This window comes from Netta rufina, assembly GCF_964035555.1.
Source record: "Netta rufina genome assembly, chromosome: 6".
NCBI lineage: Eukaryota > Metazoa > Chordata > Aves > Anseriformes > Anatidae > Netta > Netta rufina.
The window spans coordinates 19,234,000-19,254,490 of NC_140129.1; the positions used below are offsets into that span (position 1 = coordinate 19,234,000).

At 36.8% G+C, this 20,491-nt stretch overlaps 1 protein-coding gene across 2 annotated transcripts in view; it reads right to left on the reverse strand.

Moving 5' to 3' along the window:
- ITGA6 (integrin subunit alpha 6) overlaps positions 1–20,491 on the reverse strand; it is a 42,982-nt gene that overhangs the window by 6,126 nt on the left and 16,365 nt on the right. For both annotated transcript variants that reach the window (XM_084289500.1, XM_084289499.1), the window contains exons 2-21: positions 18,975–19,102; positions 18,528–18,607; positions 16,408–16,663; positions 14,721–14,852; positions 12,042–12,252; positions 11,391–11,584; positions 11,170–11,258; positions 10,270–10,397; positions 8,516–8,611; positions 7,933–7,994; positions 6,116–6,273; positions 5,069–5,224; positions 4,250–4,365; positions 3,339–3,528; positions 3,170–3,253; positions 2,892–2,971; positions 2,657–2,734; positions 2,457–2,559; positions 1,242–1,415; positions 177–275 (exon numbers count right to left, since the gene is read on the reverse strand). In XM_084289500.1, coding sequence (XP_084145626.1) covers positions 177–275; positions 1,242–1,415; positions 2,457–2,559; positions 2,657–2,734; positions 2,892–2,971; positions 3,170–3,253; positions 3,339–3,528; positions 4,250–4,365; positions 5,069–5,224; positions 6,116–6,273; positions 7,933–7,994; positions 8,516–8,611; positions 10,270–10,397; positions 11,170–11,258; positions 11,391–11,584; positions 12,042–12,252; positions 14,721–14,852; positions 16,408–16,663; positions 18,528–18,607; positions 18,975–19,102 — 2,614 coding nt within the window. The remainder of the gene's footprint in view (positions 1–176; positions 276–1,241; positions 1,416–2,456; positions 2,560–2,656; positions 2,735–2,891; positions 2,972–3,169; positions 3,254–3,338; positions 3,529–4,249; positions 4,366–5,068; positions 5,225–6,115; positions 6,274–7,932; positions 7,995–8,515; positions 8,612–10,269; positions 10,398–11,169; positions 11,259–11,390; positions 11,585–12,041; positions 12,253–14,720; positions 14,853–16,407; positions 16,664–18,527; positions 18,608–18,974; positions 19,103–20,491) is intronic.

Sequence of the window (20,491 nt, forward strand, 5' to 3'; positions counted from 1 at the left end):
TAGTTCCATCTCCATCAGTAGATAATGCAGAAGGACAAATTCTAAAAGTATTAATACTTGGTTTAAGATAGAAACAAACTGGAGATAGTTTCTTTCACCCTGCCAAACTCCAAAAGCCCTGTTAGGAGTGAAGCGGAAGGTATCAAACAAGACTGTAGTTAATGCACTATGCTTACCAAGGTCTTATATTTTCTTTCTGAGAACAAAGAAAATGCTTTGCTGTCTGTAATCTGCTTCTCTGCCACCTCACGCTTTCTCCTGGAGTTATGAGATTCCTTGGAGAAAAAAAAGTTTTACTATGTTATCATATGTTTGTCTTAATTCTGTTCCCCATACAAGCATAAACAAAGTCTGTTGTTTTGGTTTTTTGTTTCAAGATTAGCACAAGTGACTTCACTCTATAAACCCTATTTACATATATTCATTGCTAACAACAGAATCACAAAAACTTGGTATTAACCAAGAAAAGGTTAACTGCCTTCTTTGACAGGTCAATGGGTTTTTAGACTTATAAAGCTTTTAATGTTGTTTCCATTTTTGTTCTATATATATGGCATTAATGTTACTGTGCTAATACAGTAAGATGGTCAGTATGATGCATTTTTTAAACTGCATATTGAATACTTACTAGAAGTTTTATTAACTAATATAATGATCAAGACACTGACAAAATGGGTTTACATGTATGCAGTTCAATGGTGAAAATTACAACTTCTCCCAAGTAACCTTGAGATTATATGAGAAACAATGAAAATGAGACTTGAGGTTTAGAAAAAATCTTGCTAAGTAGACACAAAGGACTATGAAACTCTTGCTTCAGAAATTGCTTTTAGCATATTTCTTGTAAGCAATTAAATGTATTTACAAGCTCTTTCTCTTTCAAAAGAGTACGTGGATTTCCCTTGGGCTGGGGAGATGTTTGCTGTCTTTTTTCCGTGCAAGAACACAGACTTTAATAATGTTGATGATGTGTTAAAGCTAACAGTAATTTCAGCCTGCAGAAGCATACGACAGCAATGCCCACTGCAGCTACAGTCACCATGAGATAGCAGCTGTCCTGTAGCTTACCTGTAGCTGTTACACGAAATTGCCTGATAAGGTTAAGAATGCATTGTTTGTGCTTTTGGCCATCTCGAGAAAAAAAATTTGTTCTGGAGGCAAGCTCTTACACCTTACTATCACAAGCTATGGTGCTTTAATATTGTACTTATTAGTGACCAGTAGAAGGTAGGGTAACTTACCGCAAGACGCAAAGAATTGATTTCATTCTGTGGTTGACAGGAGACTTTTTCCAAGCCTTTGGAATCTATTTTCATCAAATACAGCAGCCATTTGCCATTACTAATTTCTTTTGGCCACTGGATGTCCAGGGAAGCTGTACCAAATGTTTTCAGTGGCCTGCCCAAGTTAGTTACCTGTTAAAATAAACATTCTTTAAATTGTGTTTTAAAGGGGTTTTCTGTTTGAAAATCAATGACTGTTACTGACTTTGACAACTTCTAAGCATGCAGTTAACAGGACATTTAAAAGCCACTGAAAGACAGTTGAAACAACAGCATAACAACAAAAGCATATAGTAAAACTAGCACACTTGAATAGTAACTAATACTGAGCTTGATTATAGTAAGATTGTAATTCCCTAACATTAACTTTAAGCTGTTGATGTCTAGAAGTCTGTCTACATGTAAAACAACAACAACCACCACCCTTTATTTTGAGAACTAAGAAATCATTTTAGTTACGTTACTGAGGCAAACAAAGTTGGAGGAACTCTGACACAGAAGGATAACCAACTCCCACTGAAATAGTTTGGGAATTGTTTCCCAACTTTTTTTTTTCTTTCTTAGTGTTACTGCTTATGATAGCAAGTTATAAAACAGATTTTTCTAACTGCTTCAACATTAATACTGTAGTTAAATACACAGGTAGAGAAGTAAATGAAGGATTTGACATAGGATTATTCTCTGGAAATCCATCTAACTACACATAAATACAGAAGGGCTTGAGTTAATGAAAAAGCAATCCGCTTCCAGACACACAAAGATTTCACAGAATCAGAGTACTTTCACTTCCCGTTCTCCTCAACTGATTAATTAGGCAGAAGACTAAAAGGGTGAACTTAGGCTCATGTGTTCAAAATGGCTCTGCAGTGTCATCTTGTGCGTGTTCAATCCTGCATGCCCTAAGTACACATATTTGCTCTTTGCCTGCATCAGCCAACAGCTGGTCACATGCAGTTAGACTTCTGGGTTTGTTTCCCACCTGTACGGAGTTTATGGTGTATACTGGAATGCACATGAACTGCTCTACAAGAATGTGTACATCCAGCCTCATTCTGAACAGGAAGTCAGGATTGCGGGACTAGATCCAGCAACTTTTTCAAGTACTCAGACACATAAAAGGAGAAGCTGTTTTTTCGATTAAAATAGCTATTAGAATTAATCTAAATTACTCACTCTGAATTCATATTCTATGAGGTTTCCAATGTTATCTTCAGATTTCATAGCGCTCTCACCAATGACATTACCTCCAAAATACACCTGAGAAGGCTTAGCCACTCTGTTCAGGTGGCGGGTGGAGAGAGGAGAATAATCAGATTTTAATGAAGTCTGCAGCAAAGGTGCTCTGCCCCCCAATCTGGTCTACCAACGCTTACCCAGTAAGTGATAAAAACAATTCAAGAACCACTTTAGCACTTGCTGTAATTGTAGTCAAATTAGCCTGAGTGCTTGTTCTACAAAAAAAAAAAAAAAACACTGTTGATTTTATCAATTTAGCGGTTTTCACTTTAATAGTAAACTGCTTTTATGTATCAGATCAAATAATTAAAAATATTTTTAACTGTATGTAAAAACAGCACACATGCATATGCACAAAATAAGAAAACTTACGTCTCCAGCTTCAGATTAATGTCCAAGTCTGTCGTATCAACATTAACTTTAGTGGTACTTAAGATCAGATAAAACGTTACCTAGACAGGAAAGAACATCCACAAAATATGTAAATATTTTATGGAAGATAATGATATATGGAATATTATAGCAACACACCATCAAATTCTAAAGTTAAAAAGACAGATCCAAATCAAATTTATAGTTATGACACAAACTTTGGAAGACTGTAGTCAGGAATCAAATTATGTAATGTGAGTAAAATAGGTGCAACTTACATTGGAGTTTCTCTTGAAAGGATTTCCAAGTTCACACTCTGCTTGAGAACCATTTTGATTGGCACCACATGTTAGCTGTTTTTCCTGAATAAGTAGAGTATATTTATAAGTAAACATATGCCCAAAGTGTTTAAAACTTTGAGTATCCTTTCTGTTAAAAAATACTCACTGGATATCCCCTCATCTCTCTGAATGCGGAATAGGTCAGACTGTCTGGAAAAGTTGCAATTAGTTTAGCTTCGTATGCATCTTCACCATCCTTTTGTGGATTTTTTGCATCAGATGGATTATTAGTCACGGTTATTTCCAGTGCAATATCTTTCTGATCTTTCAGAACAAGCACTGGCATGCCCTTTTCACTGCAGAAATAGAATATACGCGGTTCTGTGCATTAGGAAAATATATGCATTTGAAAGTTTGTTTCTTACTGTGGTTTTACCCAAATATAATTCCCTCTATTAATGAAGAATTACTGCAAGAACATAAACAGAAGAATGGTCATAGTTTTTTGTGGTACACACACTGCTAAAGGCTGACTGTTCACAGTAAGTAAACATACTTCCTTTAGCCTTTTTTGTTTTGTTTTTATACCTTCTTTCTAGTATCAGTCAGCCCTCCAAGGAGGAAGGATGCTATGGGGTGTTGGGGGCCTGTCACGGTGTAACAATTTCTCCATTTACTTCTCTGTGAGTGATTGTCTTAAGCTACTGGAATGTAGTACATCACGTTGTCATACAATGAAATTTCATCTCAAAAACAATTAACAGTACCATACAAGAAACTACTGCTAGGCTGCTTATCATTTCTCCAGTGGTTAGTAACCTTATTTTACATTTTAGCCTAAATCTGCACACAGTTATAGCCACTTTACATCCATCTAACTCTGTACCATGACTCTTCTTCTAAAGCTCATCCCTACTCCCCCATGTTTGTCACCTTGACAGATCAGTAGTACACAGGACTGTGTTTGCCAGACCAACAGAACAAAACTGTTCTAACTCCCAAAATAGAATATAAAAGGTATTTTTTTCAGTGCTTGTCAATAATTTGAATTTTAGCAATGCATTAATCAAGACTTACATTGGTAAATAGGTAAACCTGTCTTCGTTTCCTTCTCTAGTGCAAAACCGGTATTGAAGGTTCAGGTTGCTGTGACATTTATTGTCTTCTCCACATCCTTCTTTTAAGAACTCCACCTAGATAAAACCAAAGCATGTTTATTGCATGCCACGTGATACTAACTTAAAACAAGCTTTCTGATGTGCAGTGCATAAAGCATCTACAGGGAACTCAAGAAGTTCCCTGGATAAAGTAAGATTTTAACTTGACTCTACTTCTTACCTGTCAAGATTTGTTTTTCTTTGTGAGCCCTAGACCTTGATGCTGATAAATTAAAATTTTATATGTAACTAAAAGGCAGAATTACATAAAACTTGATGCTTTACCCTTCTAAAAGAGAAGTACACTCCTAATGTGGAAAAACATCCTTAAATCTGATTCTTCAGCAAGCACTGAGGAAATAAGATCTTTTACTTGAGGTAGGTCATTGAGATGAAGAGCTCTAATACTGCTACTAGCATCCTAACCATGGAAGAATTAGACTGCACATTATTTGTATTGTGGGTAAGTGTGCACAGGAGGTGACAGATTACCATTTTTATTCAGAAGTGTTTCCTCCTATATGTGTTGGTGAGGAAAAACAAATAACAACTATATCATCCTCACCTTTTTACAGAAGAAACACAGGATCAAATTCAGAACATTTTCTAAAAAGTTCTTGACAAAAGTACAAAATATAAGCCAGTAGTTACAAATTCAGAGCCACACAAGTTATTTCTGTAAAGTTCAGTGACTTATCAAAGTACAAATTTCTAAGAAAATATGCTGTTGAAGGCTTACTTTTGCAACTGTTGTTTTAGGTTCATTTGAATCTAGAATTGGTATAAGATCTGGAAGCGCTTTCTCTTTTCTTGTGGATGATGAGCTAGACTCTAGGCCAGCAATTTCAACACTGACTGATACAGGAATTGGGCGTAGCTTATCTTTTACTACATCCTGTCAAAACATTTTAAACAGCATAGTTAGCATACAGTGCAGATGAGAAAAAACACTCAAAGATCAGCTTTTGATATACATTTTCAAACAAGAAGAAAAGCAACATCTCCTTTGGACCATTTTTCCAATATTAAAACTATTCATTATTTAGAAACGCATCATTTTCTAAAAATATGCAAGAACACAAGGAATCCTAGCCCTACTGTCTTCATTTTTTTCTGGCTTCCTGATCTGATGATTTCACTCAGAGTTAAGAATTATTAGGAATAACAAACGTCAACTCTGGCTACAAATGTGAACTCACGCTACAACAGTAAAATAACACTTTCTCTCTGTTGTGTAGATGCAAGGTTTTTAATTTCCTATGGTCAAAAAGCAATATTGTAGGCTTATTATTCCTGAGCCACAGATAGAAAATTTGTTCAGCTGTTGGAGTAAAGTCATTTTTAGAGGCCATTACAGCAGTAAACTACGATTGCATACCAAGCTTTCTTGTCATGCCCATTCATCCTGTCCAAAACCTGTGGCTTGAAATTCTTTTCCTAGCTAGTCACACTATTAAATTCTACAAGCGGTACTACTGTGTTTTCTAACAACTCTCAGTTTCTGGCATTTGTTCCCTCTCTATTGTTCTAAATTGTTTCAGCTCTACTGACCTCCAGAGAACACTGCAGTGTCTACAATTTTTATTTATGTTTTAAAATAAAGGCAATGGGAAGAAGCAACACATGTACAGGGAATAGTAAAGTACTACTTAGCTATGGTTTTCTAGTGCTGAAGCCTTATATTGCACATGATTTTTAGGTTGCATACAAAGGTACCACACGGCTGAAAGAGCAACATACTTTTATTTAAATGGGTCTAAAAGAAAAAGCGAATACTGTGCCTTACCTGCAGTACAAGCTTGGTTGTCACACACTGTTTAGAGTTCTGCCCATTTAGGGTTGTACTTGCATTGAACGAATCAGACTGATGGTCTTTAAACAGCACCCTAGAATTCATGCCTAATTGCTTCCTCTCCTTTTCTGCTTCAAATGTATAGTTGATCTCTGTATGAAGAAATAGTTTGCTATTAAGAAGGACCTTTGCCATATTAAAAAAATAAATAAAATGGTTTAATAAAGTCATAAAACAGTGTGGGTTGAAAGGGACCCTAGATATCATCTAGTTCCACCCCCACCCCCTTCCATGGGCAGGGATGCTACCCACCAAATCGGGTTGCCCAGGGCCTCATTCCAACCTCGTGGTCTGGAACACCTCCAGGGATGGAGCATCCACAGCTTCTCCAGGCAGCCTGTTCCAGTGCCTCACCACCCTCTGAGTGAAGAAGTTCCTCCTAACATCTGATGTAAATCTCCCCTCTTTTAGGTGAGAAACATTTCCCCTTGTCCTATCACTAACTGCCCGCATAATTTCTCCAGGTATGATCTTACCAGCAGCATTCTAGAAGACTTGTTACCCTCTGCTGAATTTTACTAATGTTTTCAGTTGTTTAAAAAAAAAAAACTTTCTCCACCTGCATGTTTTGTTCCTCTCCAGTTGAGGGCCAGATACCCTGTACAGGTCATGTATCTAAAGGAAACTTCCAAAGTGCTTTTAGTCAATAAATTCCTGTTGCTTTACTAAAATTCAGAGCTGACTAAAGCAGCTGTAATTGCTGTTGTAGAGCCAGTAGAGGGCTGAGATTAAAAAAAAAAAAAAAAAAAAAAAAACTTTGTAAATACTCTGACTTGATTCCTTCATTTCTATCTTGTCCCAAACTGCACCTAAGCAGCCAAGCAGACTTTTGAGGTCAAGGTACATTGTTATTTTCACACAGAAAGCAATAGCCTATAGCTTTCTAGCTATGTCTGCTAAGGCAGGGAATACCATGTTTTGATAGATCTGAACTCTGTGCGTCTTTTAAACATCTCTGTATTCGCCAAGCTAATGTTGTGTTCCAAGGCTGGGAATGGCACTGAGCGTGCCAGGCCTCAGGAATGTGCAGAGGGGCAGGTCCAAGACCCTGTTCAAGCACATCCTATAGATTTTACAAGTAATTCAGAAACTCAAACAACACAAGAGGAAAAAGAGGCTTGGGCTGAGAATTCTTCTCATTTCCTCTCAAGATCCTACACAGTTTTCTGAAGTGTATTAACAGCAGCATTGTAACAACTTAGACAAAAAACGGGAGACATCAGAAACTGATGCTTTGCATTTTTACCGATATTTATGACACAATCTTCCAGCCTCCTATTAATACAGAGATCTACTATATCAGTTGCTGACTTCCACTAAGTTATATGCATGAATACAAAACACTTTGTAAGTGCAAGTCCTCAACAGGAAATAATGTTTATTAATGACATATAAATTGGGCTTTAGAACTATTTTCCAAAGCAGGAGCAGCCTGGAGAGGCAAAATGGTTTTAGTCTGTATGGCAGCCATTTGCTCACTGGCAGTTATGTGACCTAGAAAACTTCAACTGAGTCTTTTACCCACAGAACTTCCTAATGCACCAGAATTTCTTTATATGACCCTATGTGCTACTGTACATACAGATACCGCAATAACTAATTGTCCTTAGTACTGAGTTGCGTTTTAAACCTGACAGTTTGAGATGAGTCACTATAATTTAGGTACTATTCTTCCATGATACTCTCAAAATTTATTTATATATATATAAATATAAAACAAAGATTAAAACATACTTATCTTCAAAACTTACTTATTCGTGGATTTAAATTACTGGGGTTTGCAGTATAATGAAAACATGCTTTCACATCCATCCTGTAAAAAGTGCCAAGAAATTAAAATTAACTTTAATAAGGCATGGTCCAACAAACTGAAAAGTTTTAACAGTCCACTGAATGGTGTCATCACAGCTTATGACTGTGGTTTTCACACTAGAACTGTCATTTGCTGCTTACTAAACTGAATTACAAAGCAAGGAAAAATGTTTAATGAGCAATTAGTAATAATATTTTCTGACATTTGCTTTTACATCTCTACTCATGAGAAATCAGTTCTAGGTAAGATATTTTAAGATACTTGAAGTCCTAAATGGCAAAGTGACATTCATTTTCAAAAACATGCATTGTAAACAGAATGTATTCCACATGAAGTCTTTAGCACTAGTCATGACAAATTCAGGAAGTTAAAATGACCACAATGTAGATACATTTGCTTCATCTGCACAACTGTCATATCCCCTCACCTTAATATAGTCACTGTTTTGTGATACATTTTGACAACAGAAAGCTCAATACACCAATGTTCCCGATAGAATAATAGAATAATTTTTAAATTACCATATTTCACCAGGGTCCTCAGAGTTCCTTTTCTTTAGATCAAGTTTGTCAGGCTGTACTGTAATGCTTTTCATAATGCTTATGACAGGCCGAGATCTTTATTTGGGGGAAAAATGGGGAAAGAAAAGAAAGGGCAAAAAAAAGTTTCTGTTAAGATTAATGAAATAATTACTGTGAATCCTTGATGCCCTCTATGCCTGCACTAATTTGCAGCAAAGACAAAAAACATGAGTTTTAGGTTTTGCAGTGGTAAAAAAACAAAACAGCTTAAAGCTAAGCTAACCAAGTCACAAGAAATGACTACAACAGTGAGTAGTAAATGCCTGACGGGGGACAGGGTGTATTAATGTAATGTTATGGTTATCATTTTATACACATACTTAAAACAGGAAATTCAAAGTGATGGTTCCCATACCAAGGGCAATTCGGGCCCTGTGTACAACTGTAGGAACTAAAGTTCATTCAGATTAATGTCCAGAACAGCTTTAATGTGGAGCCTGGATGGCTACAGAAAACAACATTTTTATTTCCTGACTCCTCTCTGCATGTAGTCTGCAATCATAATTTAGCCTTGCACTTCTTTTTTCCTTTCTTTTTCTTTTTGGAAGGGACAAGAAAGTACAGTTTGTATGAAGGTAAGAATGAGATAATCCTGTTCTCACGGAAGCATCTAAAGGCTGTTTACATTAGAACCCAAAGAGGCCAGTATGACACCTTACTCTTTTCAGCAGATGTAACTGGGTCACCCCTTTCACTGTCAGCATGGACTTGGTCAGAACAGACCAACGTTCAATTCCACCTAGTTTGTTCTCTTCCACAAGCAATCTGAATTGCTTTTGTTGGATGCTGTTTCAGTGTATGTAAGGGCATTACAATTATCTACACAGATACTATATACCTTAGAAATGGCATCATGAAAAGATTGTAGGAAAAACAATTCTGTAGGAACTTTCATTCTGCCTGAAAAGTAGAGTTGTTTTCATCCGCAAAATTCAGATAACCGATTTCAGTTTTGCCCCTCCCTTTTGGGGACCTGAAAATAACCACCACAGCCTCGAACTTCATGCAGGATTCACAGCTCTAAGGAAGAGGTAGTCTTCCTCCTGCTCATTACCAGTGTTTCAGCTTAACAATACATTAAAAGAAAAACAGAGGCCTGTAAAGGTAAATCATCATCCTGGTACATCCTAATTAAGGCATGTGCTACAGAAATCCACAAGGATAGTTTCTGCAGGGTCTCATGGACTCCGCCACAACCTCAGCAAGGCAGTATGCCTCACTGCTTTCAAATCCTCAGCTACAGAACTGACATTCTGCTTTGTTTTGTTCTACCTTCAGCAAAGCAGGATTTGATTTATATAACAGCAGCAAGATAAAGCTCTAGCAAATATATCAATTATCTTCTCCTTTCTTAAAGCAAAGGAATTATATATCACTCAATTCAGACAAATCAGACATGGACATCCAAGTGAGTTACCACAGGGCGCAAAGCTAAGGTACAGATTTACAACAGACATTGGCACTCCACACTACATGTAACTGTCCACGTCCACCCTCCCACCCTGTGTTAATTGTGAAGTAGCTTCTCAATGAGAAAAAGTAACAAACCAACGTGTGGTATTTTTTCCCAGAACTTCTAATTTCTAGAATAAAAAAGTTACTCCAAGCAAAACAGCTCTTGTGTTATTTCTATGCATTTTGTTTTTAAAAACTAAAAATCTTGGTGTAATTGGTTACAGTCCTATATATAATACCTGAACACAGATACAGAATCTGAAAGGGAACCAACAGCAATATCAGGGTAGGAATTTTTATCCAGGTCCATGTTTCCAGCAATAGAGTAACCAAAGAAATTGGTGCCTGTTTTTTCACCATCAAGAATCTAAAGAGCAAACAGATTGAGGGAATTCAGACATTGAAAAGCTATAAAATACTTATTATTAAGTGAACATCATTATCTTACAGCTGAGAGAGAGGAGAAAAAGAAACAAAACCTATACGTTCAGGTAAATTACACTAAAGTTCCAAGATGATTTGCTGTGTATAGAAATTTTGCTTATCTTTTTTTTTTTTTTTTAGTAGTATTTAGACAGTATAGGTACTTGAAACTAAGTATTCTATAAAATATTCTTCAAGTATTCCAGAAGGTATAATTAAGTTCCCTTCTCATGTTGCTACCTGAACATAGTGGTCCTCAAGAGGGGGGGAGGAAGGGGAAGAGAGAGAAAAGGTTTTTAATTTAAAAACTAAGTGGAAAGTCATGGAAAAATATCTCCAGAAGAAAGGAGAAAAATATGTATAGTTATTTTCAAAGCAAAAACTCTCTACTAATGTGACTGTTCTATCTGAATCAAGAGCAAGGAACTATTATTTCAGAAATCCCAGAATTTCTTTAAAAAAAAAAAAAGACTTATGCATCTATGTATTTTTTTCCTTCTCTACATCAGTGGACTCTCCCAGAAACAAAACATGACAAATCAAGAACTCCTAATCCTTCTGGTCAGCAGTATAATCTTTGAAGGTGCCATAACTTTTCTGCATACCCACCACCCCACTAATATAAAGACAGACATAGAAAGACAGATGACAGATAAGCCCTGCCACTCCTAGTTTTGTGCAAGAGTAATTACGTACAGTAAAAGTTACTTTGTTACCTGTGCTGGTTTTGTATTTATTCCGTTCTTAGATCCATGATAAATGTATACTTTGCCAGAACCATCATATGGAGCCCCTACTGCAATATCTGTTGAAAATAAGTTGCAATATCTAGATAATTCGTACTCTTTGTGCAGTTTACAATTTTGAAATAGATGTTCTAATTCTGGCATTAGCAGAAAAGTCACATACATTCTTATTTTAGTCAATTTTCACTCACCTGGATATCCGTCCTGATTAATGTCCCCAACATTTTCAACTGCAAGACCAAACATCGAGTCAGCGGTTCCATTTAAGCGAACAGGTTTTACTCCTTCCCATTTGCCTTGTTGGTTAATGTAGATGTAAACAGCACCACCAATATCTCCACTTCTGTCAAAATACTGCGGGGCTCCAACAACAATGTCTTGCCATCTTAAAGAAGGAAAAAAAAAGTGGTGCTTTTACTGAAGAACTGTAAAAGGAAATAGTAAAGATTGTAGTCTCAAGGTCAGCTAGCCAAAGAGCTGCCGAACGATGATTAAAAAGTACAAACTATTTCAGCAGTATCAGATGGCAACAGATCCACTGAGACTGCAAGCAGGCTATACTCCCTTTGTGGCATACAAGCATCTTCTCCTTGGGCCTTCTTTGGGTATGAAATTTATTTCTTCTTTGTTTACAGTGATTTTTTAATTTAAATAAAACTATTTTTTGTAATTAAAAACACAGACTGTATTCTGCTTGATTCTTCTATATGTTCACCATTTCCTGCAGCAAAACATTTAAGATTGGACATGGCGTTTCTTGCATTTCAAACATGAAAACCAAAGCAGAAATAAACCAGACTGCCGTCCTATACATAGGAAGCATGAGTTAACCAAGGTCATACCCATCACTGTTGAGATCCACAACAGCAACATCATAACCAAAAGAAGAGGCCAGCCCTTCTCCTTCAAATATGCGCTCCAGTGACAACGCCCTCTGATTTTTCTCTTTTTTCAGTAGAACAACCGCTCCACTGTGGTTGGCTCTTGGTGCACCAGACACAAAAGTCATCTCATCTTGGGAGACAATTCCTTTACCAGAGTCCAAAGAGAAACCTTCAATAGAGAAAGGAATAATATATATATATATATATATATATATATATATCATATGTGTGTATTTACATATACAAATATATACATATGTAAACAAAAAAAGACTTGCATAAAATAAATTCCCCTACTATATTAAAGTGGTATATCGATAGAAGTTTTGTCTAAAACAGAATATGACATACTAGGAATTCTGTGTTTCTATTTGAACTGGTGGATGCATGTCTGTATGTCTACACTCTTTCATATGTTACATTTAAGTATCTCCCCCACAAAACATATTGCTTCATTACTCACTGAGATCTACATTTTGCAGACAGAAAACAGCAAATACAGGGTCTTTTTTTTTTTTTTTTTTTGAAGCATACCAGCTTAGAAATGACTTAACATTACCACTTGAATATAGTTTGACTACTTCGCCTCCAACAAAATTATTATAAAATTCCTAAGTACAAGTCAGTATCATTCCATTGAAAACATGCAAAATGTACTGTACGAGTGTAATATTGTACAAGCATTGTATTAATGATTTATACAGTATTTGAGAATCACCTTATACAGTAATGGTGAAATTGGCAATTTTGATTTAATGCAGCTCTAAAGGACACATTTGAATGAATTTAGTCCTAACTACTCTTTGCTAAAGCCAAAGGATTTAAAAATACATGAAAAACTGAATTAATAGAATATAAAGCATATACCAACATAGCCAATAAAGACCAAAGTAAAATTAAGCACATTGCAAGGAAGAAAATACCAGTCAGCAGATAATAATCGCTCTACTGAAAAACTTCACCAGTACTATTGAAATTCTCAATTACAGCAGTTCGCAATGAGACGGTTTCAGAAAAATTCAGTAAGAGTCCACTTTGTAGGTGAAATGAGAGGGTTTGGAGAAATGCATCACAAACCAGGCCTCCTCTGAAGGCACCTTATTTTACAAGTTACCCTTCATCTGAATCCCTGCCTGTCACATGCTTTTACTTGCAATGTATTTGACATGAGGAGGGATGGAGTGGAGAGGATCATGTCAAAGGTCTAGAGATTATGTTTGACCAGATGCTGCCACCTCAGGTGGTCACAAACCTAAGTAGCTATTCATCGTTATATCCACTGATTTGTCAACCTGTATGCTGGGAGGCAATGTTTTGTATACAAACTGATCTGGATGAGTATCAGATACAGCTGTCAGAAATAGAAGACCTGTAAACATATGAGTGAAAGATTGAAGAGAAAAAAATAAAGTAGTTAAGCAAAGCAAGCTAAAACCATGTATATGTACTGTCTAAACATAGGGAACAGCAATGTCAGCGAACACAAGCCTTTTTTGTTTTCAACACATCAAAGGCAACATTTATATTTAGGAAATAAATGCAACATTACATTTCTTACTCTACTGAATTTTTGCAGTTTCATAAGACCTATACACACGCACTTACAGTAAACTGCTCATAGCAAAAGACACCTCTACAGCACCCTTCTTACCAATTCTCCCACACAAAAAAGCTATCAGGATGCCTTTCTAATATAAGCTCTTACCATTTTCTTTTTTTTTTTTTCCCCACATACTCTTTACTGTTCATATCTAACTTTAAGTTTATAGTCTAAGAGACATTAGTTCTAAGATACCTCTTTTCTCAGCTTTCTTTTACTTTCTATATTAGCAACATACTTCCCATACGTTCAGCATTTCATCAGTAACACAGAAATACCAATACCAGTTTCAAGTTACCAAAATCTTACGTGTTGCCTAAGCCAGAAGTACTGGATTAATATACCACAGAAACCTACAATAGAACAGAAACGTTCTCTACACTTTGCACTTGAAGAATTTTCAAAAATGCAGTGTAGCCTTTTCTCTGCACTGATTTATCTCACTGGTATACAAGAACATTCATGTTTGTGCTCTTGCATTTGCATGAAGTGCAAGAGACTCTCCTCCGCAACACACGCACAATTAAAATACAAACACTACTTATGTTACGGTATTTTAAAAGCCTGTAAAAAGGCCACTAGGGTTTTAAAACCTTGAAGAATTACAACAACAGCAACAACAAACTGCACTCGCTTACCAGGACAGAGAAACTTCAAGTTACATTGAGAAACTCAAATTTGGTAAACCTTCTGATACCACATGGCAGAGACCTTGTGACTAAGAATTACTGATGCATGCATGGTACTTACCATTTCACAGTGATTACAATCACTCCCTCAGAACATGTAGGTCCTCATCATAGCTCTTAAATCTCCTATTCCATTAGCAGCAATTCTAGGTACCTCAGCAGAGTACCATCTTACACTTAAAACTGTCCCATTAATGTGGAGGAAGATGTGCATTATCCAAAACGGTTAATATCTCACAGGGTTCACGCATAAATGGCTTTCTCCTCTCATTCCATATTATTGCATCGGGTTGGAATCACAAATATATAAGAAGCCTGAAGAGATTTACCATAGATACTTTGTCCTACCTAAATAACTGTTAGCTGGAACAGGAACTAGATTCTTATCTTGCAGGCTCTCATCGCCAACTTCGTAAGGCCCATCATCAAAGATACCCAGATCATAAAATGTCTGATTCTTTTGCTCTGCACGAACCACCCCTGAAGAAGTGAAATGATAAAATAAAAGCAAATGAATGGTAAGGGAAAAAAATAATAGATAAATAAATGGTTCCCAACTAGCATTAATTACCATGAATGAGATGGCGCCTACTGTTTAAATGAGACAAACACAGAATAGCACACTTGACTTTCAAAAGGCCATGAATTTTTAAGTTCTACCTCTGTGACAGAACCTCATGCTACTCCATGAAGATGCCATGCAATGATCTGGAAAACATGGGATACTAAGACAATTCTCAACAAAAATACAGGATCACCTTGGTTATGAACCACCACAGTGCCTAATTTCATAAAGCCTCTCTTTAAAGGGAGATAAATACAGAAGAATTAAAAAAAAAAAAAAAAAAAAAAAAAGAATTTTACTGAATTATGGCAAACACTGGGGATATAGTTACAAAATATTATGGATATATTTCTTGTTTATATTGATAATATTAGTTGCTCAATAAAACGCGTGCTTCCCTTTTACTGACGTGCATATTTAACATTTTGGCAAATACATGTACATGTTTTTCCATGATATGAAAGAGTACTAACGACTGATATACTGTCAGAGCATTTCTCTGCAATTAAGGTAAAGCTCTGGACTCAATATGCTGTTTCAGCTTGGCCAGATTGTGTTGACAGGAACAGATATGTGGAAGATTACAGCTTCAAGAAAGTATACCTTGTGCCAGAGCTTAACTCAAAGATTTTGCACGGTTCATATAGCAGGCACAGGTGTATGAGGGAAGAAATTGTAATGGTTCAAGGATCAGATGTTCTGAAGGAGTGAAGTACTTACAGCTGTTGATGTAATGAAGTGGAAAGGGAAAAATGACTAAGAAAAAAGGCACGGACGGCCACTTACATGCTTTTCAGTATAAAATAATGGAGGAAAACCTAAGTTCTTTCCCCCTAAGTTTTTATCTCCTACATGATACAGAGTCCTTGTCTCTTCATCAAACAAATTATCCATGGAATTTTGAGTAAAAATCTAATAATTTAGATACAAATGTATGTAGCTTTGGTCTGTTATCTTCCTGCAGTCCTCCAATGTATAATTTGGGACACACTCCTATCCACAGATTTCACAAAGAATTAAGAGGAGAATGCTGAAGGATAAACAGAGATCTCAGTACAGCCATCTAACATTTGCTCAAATGCAGAAGAAAAAATTGGTCAAATAACTTTAAAATAATTCAGTAATTTGGTACAGTGTATAAGTCTCAAAGCAAGCCCTCAGTCCTATCACAAGATTATGACTAATAAGGGAAAAAAATGCTGTACATACTAGAAAAGTTCTATATCCGTTCATATGTAATCCATCAAAGGTATTTAGAGGAACTTCAGTAAATGTCTTTTATATAGGAGAATAGCATCTTGTCAAAACAGGGTAAAATCGTAAGGTCCTTATTAGGTTTATTGCCCCTTCCCTCCCCCAGAAGGAAAAAAAACAATAACAATTGAACCTTAGGATGCAGTATTTGCAGAAAATCTAAGAGGAAATGGGAAGGAGGTGTCTAGAGTTGGCAGGAAGGAAGCTAGACCATACCTTTCCAATTGTAAGTGCCTGGGGCACCAAACACAATATAATGATAGTCTCTAGTAAAAGTAGCAGCAACACCTTGCTGACAGGAACCAAACTTCTCATGGCCTCTTAAACGACCATCACAAAAACTCCACACTCCATTATCCATATCATCCTTAATAGTGAGATCCTGGCTCAGCACATAGCACCTTCCAATGATATCCCGGGTTTCCTGCACTGTGTTTACATACTGCCTTTTTTCATAGCGATGTGCACATGTCTGCAAGATAGAAGAGATAATAAGTGATGCTTTCTGTATGTTTGTATGCAAATTACCAAAGACTGGTCTCCACAAGCAATACTTCATGCTAGCAAAGCTGTCAATCTCCTTGGGGACTCATGTTGCAAGGCAGAGAGAGTCCAGTGTTCCCTACAGGCAACATATGCAAAAAGTTAGGCTTCTGTGGACGCAAGTCATAACAACCGCTTGCTGGTCAGAGAAGGCAGCAAGATTCTGTCTCTCTTCACTGTGGGATTTAGGATTTTTAGGCTTAAAACCTTTACTGATACCTAATTCATTTTTTTTGAGAAGGGAGTGAACAACCCTATCTCTCATAAGAAAGTGGCTGTCTTCCCACAGCTCTAATAGTTAGATAACTTACATGCTTGCACAAGACATGAGGAGCTGGTTTAACTACCATCCACCTGACGCTGTTCAAAACTTATCCCTTACAGAAAAATGCCATAGGTAGGATGCTGAAAGGTTTTCTATGGAGGGGATGGAAGGAGGAGTTGTTCCTAATTCCTGTGGTTAATGTTCTGCTACGGGATAACCATCACCGGGACGGAGAAAAGCAGCATCGGTGAGCATAAGCTGTTCTTTAACCTAGCTGTTACAACTGTTCACCTGGGAACAGGGTTCTAATCAGATACGTAACACGAGGGATGAATAGCCACCAGGCTGAGTGGCATAACCACCAAACCATTGTAAAGGGGTGGAATAATCAAACCCCTTTGCCAGCAGCACTTTTTGCAGATATACATGTAATAGGTATGTGAAGAACACAAGCATCCCAAGTTTCTCATCTGACAGAGAAATTCCTTTCAGTTCCTACTAGGCAGACGCCTAGCTGCTCCACACTGAAGGCACTGCATTACTCCTGGCCATGCTGAGAATTATCACGTACTGCCCAGCTGCATGGTGACCTTCCAGCTGCCCACAGGTCATCTAATAAGCACATTTTCCACTTACATAGAAAAGTTCCTTCTCAGAGAAATTGCATCACAGACAGGACGGCATTAGCTGGTAAGGAATGATTAACAGTTCCCCTTCCATCTACTCTCCTCCCCTTAGGTTCTCAGTCAGACTGGAGCAAGATATTACTGACTCTACATCCTTAAATAACTCCAGAGCTGCACCCTAAAGGAGCTTTGCTCCAGCTTTCAAAGCAGTGAGGCTAAGCTGCAAGGATATAATTAGACGGAAAGCCGCACTGCACACCCATTTTATGATGTAGCTGGTATCCTGCAGCACCATGAAAGATGAATTTAATTGAGAAATAACTATTAACATACAAAGATAACATTATCTGATAAATCCCCAAAGCTTTTTCTCTCTGTATTGTATAAAATAGCTTGTGTCATCACTTGCACAAACTCTTACTGCAGCACACTCTCACTTTTAAGTCCTAGTGCAATGGTCAGAGCTACATTAATACACAGGAGCGACTCAGCCAAATACCCTCGTTAAAATTTAAGTAAGGCTGATCATTCCAGACAACAGGCTGATGATAGACTGCTACTTCTAAAAATTTATCTCACTATTTTTCCCTATTTCTATAGTAAGTGTTATTTAAAAGAAACAATATATGAAATAAAGAAAATTGGACACCCTATAAATAAAACATCCTATATTGTTACCAACATTATAAAGGAAGGCTAACTCAGAGTTTGAAAAATAATTTAAAACTTTTACAATCTCAAGGATCTTATTTTGCTAGGGAAACATTTAAGTCCTTAACTCTAAAAATCACAAGAGTACAAGAAAATAAATTATCTTTCAGAAAGCTGCACAGAAATGTATACCGTTCAGAACATTCACTGTAGACCCAGAATGTTTTTATAAGTTATTCCTACAGACTTACCACCACATTTCCTCCTGGCCCCTGACTTTGGACAGTTACACCCATCCATTGGTCTTCTTTACTCTCCTTCCCTGGGTCAGCTGCAAAGCATCACAATACACTTTCAAATATTAAGTTAACTTTTCGTCTCTGTAAGGAGCTTCATACAGTACATAAGACAGTCTACAGGTGGCAGTGTCTGCGCATTATATCACTGACAACATCCGTTTTAAGCACTTCTAGCACATTATGTCCTGTCCCATCAATTTACAAAACATCCAAATCTAGCCAAATTTATGCACCTTATGGTACTTTAGCAATTAAACTACAACTTATTCCAATGCAAAGTAAGTTATGTACAAATCCAGAGAAGTAACTTTCTGACACACTGTCTATGGAAAAGACCCCATCAAATAAGAAAAATCGGACAACTGTTTCAATCCTAAACAGAAGCACTGAAGAACTTACTTTCCTCATCAAATACGACACGTGTGCAGTCTGTATTTGAAGATGTGATGTCACAGCTGTACAGCCCTCCTGTTCTGTTGGCTTGTTGGGATGGAAAGGCTTTTTCCCGAGGAGCTCCAACCAGCAATCTGTAGGGAAAGAGAAATCATTTCAAGGGATCTGCAGAGGCAATATTAGAAAAGAAGGCAGCAGCAGAATCAGGAAAATGTTCTCACCATGTTGCTGAAGGTTTGATGTGCAAACATTTGGAGATAGAGAAAAGGATACAGTGAATACAACTACTTTCAGACTCTCTTCTAGTTTTACACCAGTCCTGTCCCACCATCCCCCATGAGTATTATAACAAAAATAACCAGTAGACATCTTTATTTGCTCAACAAGAGTTTTCAGCCAAAAAATTAGTACTTCAGGTATTTTTCTTTGATGAACCGCATACATGCAAAGCACAGCAACCTCTCAACTTGCTAACTGAAACTAATAACAACCAACATACAATAACAGCACAACTTAAGAGAACGTAAAAAAAAAAAAAATCCCATTCAGCTGAAAAAAAAAAATGAGGATCAGAGAACAGTGTATAGATAGGTACAATATAGTAGATACAACATACGGATAGCTGAACTGGAAGCACTCTCTGTGCTTACTAACACTGGTTAAAAAAAAAAAATCTGAAAGAAGTGATCTCTGCCATTACAGTAGAGGACAGAGCCTGGACTACTGCTGGATCCACAAATTTCAAAGAGGAACTTGGACCCTCTTTAAGACTTAAGCTGTAGAGTTTTGCTCTTGAGAGAGGCGAAGCACACTATTGTACCTCAGAACATTTTTTGTCGTTTTTTAAACTAAAAACAAGATACAGATTTGTTCATATCTAAGTTACACCAATACAAATATTTTTGTTATTATGAAAACATTTACTCAGTGTCACTAAAGTAATAAGACACAAACCAAAATCAATGCATTATGAGAAAACACATTTTTTAAACAGAAAGTTATATGTGTATTGTGAAACAGCCATTTTTTTCCCCCAGTTTTATATAAAAAAACCTCCGTAACTTGCCCTCACAAAGATGACCCCCACTTGAATGATGCAACGTCAAGATAAAACACTTGCTTATGATGGATATACATACAAAATCAGGACACACAGTTTGGATGGATTTTGCTTTAAAGTGCTTCCTTCTTTTCCCCCTACATATGCCTTGCATGTTTTTCAAAGATTTCTTCAGAAATGTAGCATTTATCAGAAGAGTGTTTAATCCAAACAAACACGCTTTTAGAAAGGCCATTAATAACTTCATTTTCTAATTTTGGCAATAGTGCATTCAACTCTAATCTCTTAATTCTTTTGCAAAGAATTAGTTTCTGAGCTATTCCTAATGTGGGAAGAGGTATATTTTCTCCTCAGTTGTTACCCCTACGGGAAGACAGATGACATGGGCTTTTTTTCTTCTTATTTTATATGTTAACAACCAGAAGTTTAAGACAGCAGAGGCACTTATTTCCTAACTCAGAAA